At 30.0% G+C, this 8,454-nt stretch overlaps 1 protein-coding gene across 1 annotated transcript; it reads right to left on the minus strand.

The window, feature by feature from the left end:
* Positions 1–1,837: 1,837 nt before the first annotated feature.
* On the minus strand, positions 1,838–5,106 carry LOC134269919 (uncharacterized). Its single transcript, XM_062752100.1, has 4 exons — positions 4,995–5,106; positions 3,251–3,356; positions 3,061–3,125; positions 1,838–2,856 (listed from the first exon to the last, which is right to left on the minus strand). The coding sequence occupies exons 2-4, from the start codon at positions 3,346–3,348 to the stop codon at positions 2,324–2,326; spliced, it is 696 nt and encodes a 231-aa protein (XP_062608084.1). The 5' UTR covers positions 3,349–3,356; positions 4,995–5,106; the 3' UTR covers positions 1,838–2,323.
* Positions 5,107–8,454: the final 3,348 nt, after the last annotated feature.

Here is an 8,454-nt window from a genome sequence, read left to right on the forward strand (position 1 = left end):
CAAACTTTCATTTATGCATGGTGGTTTTGATCAAATTCCAATTACCCTGCAACATTTTCTTGAAATAGTTAAGAAATTTATTGGTTTCTAAAGGAGATTATATACCTGCATGCATCAGACGTCCTCGGATGTTACTACAGTATATATCCGAACAATTACACTGGTCTCTACACAGTTTTCCAAAGCATCCTGTCGGGCAGGTTCCACTGCAATTTGTGCCAATTGTGCCAAAAGCGCATTCTATTCCAAAAACAATCCTTCACTAGATAACGAATGACCTCCCAATGATGTTTACAATAATTATTGGCTAACAATATTCACAGTCAAACATTAATATACTCACCCAAGCACTGACCATTCATATTCTCGTAGTGATTGAAACAACTTTTTCCATTTTTAATGTGATTAAAAACAATACTAATTTTTTGTCTTACCCTACAGAGAACAAAATTAAACTTTCGAATTACTTTAGCATCACAATATTAAAGATAATTCTCATACCTGTTTCTAGAACATTCAACAATTTGATTTACTGAGTGAAGTATAAAAATAGTGAAAATTGCTACATTCCGCATATTCCTAAAGATACATTATAACAAAATCAAAACTGAGATAATGTTACATCAGTTTTATACGAGCTTCCCATTCAGAATTATTTTAATTGATATGAAACGACAATAGTTACATTTTGCCCAAACACCGAGGGAGTTTGAGAAACAAATTCATCAAAATTATGTAGTTCCTCTCAATGGTCTTCGAAAACTATAATATCAAAACCACTGGTACGGATCGGTGTAGCAAACCTTTGTCATGAAAACCAAATTATAAGCAGATGCATACAATAGTTATGTAGCTCTACGAATCGTATATTTTGACTAGAAATTACCTCTCTTAATTTCATAGGGGTGCTTTCCATTTGGTATTTAAGTAGAATTTGTTAGATACATTGTATTCAAGAGACACAATTATAAAACTGAAATGGAATTGAACCAAAAAAAATATTTTTAAGGTCCATGATTGCACCACTAGTATTTTTTTAATTTTTAGTTGACTTTTGAGCTTGAGTTGTTTTCGCCATCTCCACATATTCCATATTAAATATTCACAATTGCAATATAAATGATATAAAGAAAACATTTTTATTTTTAGGATTTATGTTGTAGAACAAAATGATGAACACTAATGAAAACTTGGAAATATAAATCTTTAGAATTTATTTTTTATATGCAAGATCTGTTTTACAAAATTTGGGAAATGAAATGAACATAAAAACAGAACAAGAATAAAATCGATAATCTAAAATACATTGTATATAACCACTCCCTTCCGACATGCATTCTGTTGAAGAACACGTTTCTTAATTGTATGTTAAGAACAAACAGGTTTTCTGATTCAAGTTTCTTTTCAGTTTAGTGTAATTATGAAGTTTGTTTATAATAAATCTGAGAACATAATAGACTTGTTTTAATAATTCTATAGACATTGCATGCAGATATGATAATAAATTATGTGTTTTAATAACTTGCATCTGGACAATTCTTTGCTCCTGTTTCGAGACATACAGTTAAATTGAGTAGAACTGATAGGCTTCCATGTAGGTTTGGTATTACCACTATATTCATCTCTTAACAATTTTCTTAGATCCCCCTTTATTCACAAAATTCACATTGAATATTTTTATGTCCTTTTCATGAACTGGTATATAAGCGTTAAGTTTTATAATTATTTAAAATGCAATATCAGGAAGTCATTTTTATTTTAATTTTGGAAAGTGATACAAATTTGATATCTTTATCAAAAAGATGTACTACTTGTCTATACCCAAGGAACTTAATTAAAGTAAGCTATAAAAATGCAGTTATTTCTTATTATTTCCTGGGTAATACAAGTATGTCCAGCCGTCCTGGGAAATTTGAGTATTTTCCCCTTTTTGCCAACCCTGCAAGGAATACACTCCTTCTTGGAACCTGATCCCACCTCTGATGTTTTGGGGGTATGTGTGTGCTCTGTCTCTGTTTTGTTTTATGGAATTTTGAGCTTGAATACTGTTTGTTTCCCTCTATATTTCATCAACAGTATTGCAAACTATGTGCCAAGTGTATTATTAGAATGTACACATTTGTAGCTTTATGAAAATTCAAAACAAAAACTGAGGGTCTGTAAGCTTCTTTTAGCACTAAAACCTATTGATATGACATATTTGCACCGTAATCAAATATACGATATAAATCAATATGCATCGACCACTCACTACCAATTAAATATATGATCAATGACTTCTGTTTTATTTGAATTCTTTTTATATCCCAATCTCCTCCAGAAATTATGACTCATGGTACTTTCGCTTTGCAAAACTATTTGGCTCAGAGGTCAAACTGATATCTGAATCTGATTTGCATGCATCCTCATTCTGTTGATTATTTGTCTCGAACGCGTTCATTATACAATAAGAAGCTTCTTCGTTTTGAGAGGTATCATGACTTGTTGATTGCTTTAAAAAATAATTTTCCATTTCAGAGGGATCAACATTTCGTCGTAAGGACAGAAGACTGTATTGGCTGGTTTTGTCCAAGTTTCCGTACACATTTTCCCGTGAATGCATTTTTGATGTCTGATTTTCTTTATATGTTGCATCCTTGCTGTCCTGTGAGTAATTCATTTTACCATCTGTTTTCTCGAGGACAGTATCAGTTACATCATCCTTAGAGTATATGTGCAAAGGATTTGATGAGAAGCCTTCACAATGAAACTCAATCATTTTGGAGGATCTAACATCAGCATAAACATTTTCATTTACTTCATTTTGTGTCCCCTGATGAGATGCATTAACCACAGGTGGCTCTGATTGTTGGACGTCTTTAAAAATGCATTATTGAAAATTCAAAATATAATTTTTAAAATTATTTTAATTCTATACAGATTAATATTTAAAAAATATTCATAATATTCTCTTAACGATTACCATATGATGTTAAAGTTGGATCTGCGTTCTAATTTGTAAGGTGATAAATGTCTTTTAGAATAACTTTGAAATTAAGGTTTCATCCATTTTCAATTTACCTTCACTAATAGATTCATCAAAGGTTGCATTTTTATTCTGGTCTTCATCGTGTGGTTTTCTTAATCTTCGGTAGAAAAATCATATCATGCACTTTTCAGAGGAACATAAATTTCAAAGTACATTTAAAAAAACTTTAACAAATACAAACATTTACATTTTAAAACAATTCACTTGAAGATGGAATAGTACCTAGAGAAGAGAAGAACAAGTCCAACTGCTATAAGAATCGTTACAATGGATCCAATTAAGGCGAACGATACATTTTCCCACACGGGGTTGTCCACCATTGCATCTTCTTCGTATGATTGTAATTAAAAAATGTTAAATAAATTAGTATGTTGGAGATTCCTGGAATTAATTTTAATTCTGTTTTATGAGATAATGTTTCAGCGCATGAAATAAAAATGAATCGTTTATTTCAACCATTTACTTAAATTGTGTTATACCGTAAGCCCTTACTTTTATGATCATTATTTGAAATAATATTTTTCTTTATTGGTAAAAGGGAAACTCGATCACCTTGTTTTTTTATAGGTTTTTTGGACAAGAAGACTACAATTTTGTAAGTATTTAATATTATTATTTTATTATTAAATTTTCGTACGGATAGTGAATGTATTATATTTTCCCCTGTTTTCGAATTGCTTGTTCTTTGTTATGTTATTAGAATAAATTAAAATGTATAGTGAGAAACAAAACCCCGCATGTACTACTTTGCTAACAATAATAATACATTTGTAAAGATATAATTAGCAAGTACATGTATTCATGTGCTCAAAATAGATATTAATATTTCATATTTTTTCTTGGTAACTTGTACCCATGGTTCCTTTTCTAAGAAAAAAAATTCTTCAAAATCAGTTTCAGTGTCAGCAGTGTCAGTTGTCAATATTATTAATATCGTAAACAACCATATGAAATTGAGCTACCATATGTATATGCTGGATTCCGAAACCCCAGAAAAATTCTTACAAATAAAGATACATAGCGCTGGTTTCAGTAAATGTTCAATCAAGCCTCTTTCTTTACTCCAACTAAGATATCAACAATAAAGAAAACAAATCTTCAAGAATTTTATATTCGAGAAGTTGTGTAAACTAGATGTTCATGCTTAAAAATGCAAAGGAACTTATGGACAATTTGAAATCAGAAGATGTTACCATATTCAACAGCTTAAAAACTTACGACTTTTCAAATTTATACAAATATTCCCCACAAAGGATTAAAGTCAGGAAACTTTTAGCATTATTGATAGCTGCTTTTTCAATAAAAATGGAACTCGTGAAGTAAAATACCTTGTCATTGGTCATTTGCATTTTTTTGTAAAAATACTGACAGAGTTTTTATCTCTTAGTTGATTTGATATACAGATGTATGCTCTACCTATGTACAATTTCTAAAACGAGGTAATAAATTGATTGACAAGTTGATATAATTAGAATATCAGCAGTCTTGTTAAAGTCATATCATTTTTTAATATCTCTGGTCAATGCCTTGACCTGGTTAGCAAATACAATTTATCATTGAGTCAAATGCTTACTGACGTTTTTCATATTTATTGTTAGTTTATTATTTATGCAATGAATTGACGACGGATTTTTTTAAAAAAATGTTCAGATCATGACAAGGAGCACAGGGCAAGTGTTACCGGTCGGCAAAGGATGCTCACCGCTCCATGGCACTTGATCCAGCCTACTGTTAAATGGACATTTGAGCTTGAATAATTTTCTTTTTATCTTATAGAGTGATCTGATTTTGATAATTTACATGTATTACTTTATGACATCATATTTTGATTTCGGTAAAAATGCAATAAGAGAAAAAATAAGATATTGATGCATAAAAGATACAATACATCATTGTTGAACATTTACGCCTTAATTGAGAACAATTATTACACTATATATATTCTCGGAATCGATTTCTTGTATACCTGGAATACCTTTAGCTGTGTTATGAGCATTTTGATCTTTTGGCTGATCACAAGCAGCACAGGGTAATCTTTCTCGCGTCTTCTCTGGCAATCGCAGAGTAGCTTGTTTATCTGCTAAAAGAGAGTACACGTATGAAAAGGCAGTTAAGGGGACCGACTATAGTTTCCACTGCGCAATATTTCGTGCATCATAGTAAAATGAAGCGTGATTGTTGTTTTAATGCAACTTTTATCGCTTAATTATTAAGGTAGGATTCTTCTCTGGTTTCTGACTAGATGAAACATTCAAGGTATATTTGCTTTTAGGTCTTATATATTGAGATGTAAGGAATTTAAAAGACCATATTTTTCTTTCCTCATTACAATTGTACAACTTTAAATAGAAATGGTAAACTGTGTTTGAATACTAGCAGGGACTATATTTTTGGCGGAATGGTGGCGTATGAAAATATCTTCTTTTCTGCCTCTCAAAATTATATCAGAACAATGTATTTAATTATAATTTTTACACAATCGAAGACTTGGATAAATTTTCAAATGTAAGTTGAATTAATAATGTGGGACTAAACTTTCAAAATATATCAAATAAATATGATTTTTCAAACAAACTAGAACTATGTTAGCTTTTAAACGCTTCCTTTCAAAAGTGCAGAGCCAAAAATCCATAAAAAGTATGTTTTTCTCCCTTAGTAAACGATCGAAACTTTTTGTTTTTGTATCATTTTGTACATTTATAAGACTACTTTATTATATGTGAAAATATGAAAAAGTTAAATATGGGAAGCATATGAAAATAACTAATATATCCTAAAAAATTAAGAAAAACAGAGAAAATTTGGATTAACCGATATCCAGGTTAGTTAAATTAATTTCGTAAATTTAGTAATATCATGCTATATACCTGATATAGCAATATGCTTTTATGCAAAAAGAACAATCTCTAAACTTTTGAAATAGAAGTAGGTATATGATTTTTAATGTCAAGGAAAAAGACAGTGACCTTGACCTGACCTTGCCTATAATATAAAACGGTCAAATTTAATATCACTGATACTATCACTTAATGATATTGTATTCTTGATTCTGTGAAAATTTCATTAATTTTTAAATATTAGAAATATGAGAAGAATCCTACCTTTAAATTAAACAAAATTAAGAAATTATAGGTATAAAAATGTTATTACAATACGTTGTATTTCCATTAGAGAACTCTTCAGAATTAGAGGCGCGTTTGGTCGTCTGACTGGGACAGCATGGAATTGCGGATAATACAAAACATGCCAGTATCTATCCAGTTTTAAATGTTAAGTGCATTTGTCATTCTAACTAAAGAATAAAAGAACTAAAAGAAATATGAAAAGGAGCAAACACCCTAACTTTATCGTCCATTAATAAAAATACTACATTTCCGAGGTATGTGTATACTGTAAATATACCATTACCAGGCGATAAACAGATACATACGATCACCAATAGATGCATATTAATATCCTTGTCATCTCTACTCTTGATTTAAATAAAATCCACAACAATAAAATATTTCATATGCATTTTGTTAGGATTTGTTCATCGACATTCAACGTGTTGTTTACCTGTTTATGCCACGGTACTGCAGCTACGTTTGTCCCAGAAATCCCGCGAGATTTGTACATTCTCTGTCTTTTTCACAAAAGAGCGCACTAAGATCTATAACTCTTCAATGGTGGAAATAGAACGTATTTGATATAACTTATTATTTATTATTATTATGATTATTTAACCGATTTTGCAATTGATAGGTACGTTGACGTTGCTGCAGTGTCTTTTTGACAACATGGTAATCTGAAGCTCTTAAAGTAAGGTGTAATAAAAATATTATTGCAGAAATAATTATAAACGTACGCTCTTGATCTTTAAAACAGAAATTTCAGAATATCTCTAATATTTTTGTTATGTTTTCTTGTGATCCATTTTTTACGTCATATTTTGTAGTACTCTATGAAAATAGTAAAATTTGCATTTTTTTTTTTTTTTTTTGCATTTTGAGATGCCCCCTCTCTTAACAAGACGGTAGGATTTTGTGTTTCTTACATACATTGTATCATATAGTATTATTCAAAAAATATTATACTTTGAAAAAAATATCTATTGTAGTATTTGTATTAATTGCTTTAAAGTGCTAAATATTGACATTTTCCCATATAATCCTACAGTAAATGTACCTGTATTTTGAGACGGACCCTCAAAAATACCTGGACGGTAGATTTTCCCCAAACTTTGCATGTACACTGAAGGTAATGTAAGTTATATATGGTATAAAAATGAAGACTTTCGCTATTGTAGTTTTCCTTAATAAAATTATAGTCGTCCCCCTTAAGGTGGCTCATTACATCCACAGTTTATTTTAGATTTCAATACAGCACCACTTATTATGTAAATGTCAAATATCCAGATGATGGTATTGATATCATAAATATTTTTTATAGAATTTTTTAGTTTTTGTCTAATTTTAGTGAAATGTTTTATTTCTAGTTTATCATTAATAGAATTTCTGAATTTTCAGTGTCAAATGATGGGCATCTTCTTAAGACAAGTACAAACAGTCAAAATACCTAATAATACCTAATAATAATTTTATTACAAAAAATAATTTTCTCCTAAAAAAACAATTAATGTCATTATCTTTTTATTCTATGCATGAAACATTAAGAAAATGAGTCCTGAAGAGACAAGGAATGTATTTCAATTACATGTGTCAAATTGAATGAAGAATTTTTAAACGAAATGAAAAATCCAACTTAAAAAATATTTGGAATAAAAAGTCCACTTTTAAGAGTTATCTTTCCTAATTACCCAAGACTCAAAACACGAAGGAACGTTTGACATTACATCTAAAATTCAGAACAAAGCTTTAAATTGCAATTAAATTTAAATTTAAATCAATAAAGCAAATATATAAATTAACACCAACACAGTAAATAATGCAAGTAAATATTTTTTAAAATTTCAACAAGGGTATAGATTTTAACTCAAATTTCCTCCATACAAACATGTCATTGATTGATAGAGCTCACTTCATGCATCGCTATGAAATTGACATTACTTGTTTGGCGAAGATTTGACTGTTGTTTTCTTTTGTTTCTGCTTAAAAGCAATTCTTCTTGGTTTATGCATTATGAATCCGTTACTTTGTTTTCACTTTTTATAACACCGCAAATTTCATCTATTTTTAAAGCGTTTAAAAGGTCAGGGTCATATCATAGAGGTACCTGTACAATTCGTCCCCAGAGGAAACCGGTCAACACAATGGAGGTTTATTTTTTTGTGTAGTACGTCATCAAAAAGTGGTGTAATGAGCCTCCTTAAATAGGACAATATCTATCATTAATCTAAAGTCTATCTAAGCACTACAAATTAGGAGCAGAGCTCCACAAGGCTGTATACACAACAAATCAAAACTTTTTATACCTGCCACATCCCA

This window comes from Saccostrea cucullata, unplaced genomic scaffold (genome assembly GCF_032062105.1).
Source record: "Saccostrea cucullata isolate Sc308-1 unplaced genomic scaffold, CSIRO_AGI_Scuc_v1 ctg18032, whole genome shotgun sequence".
NCBI classification, from domain to species: Eukaryota; Metazoa; Mollusca; class Bivalvia; order Ostreida; family Ostreidae; genus Saccostrea; species Saccostrea cuccullata.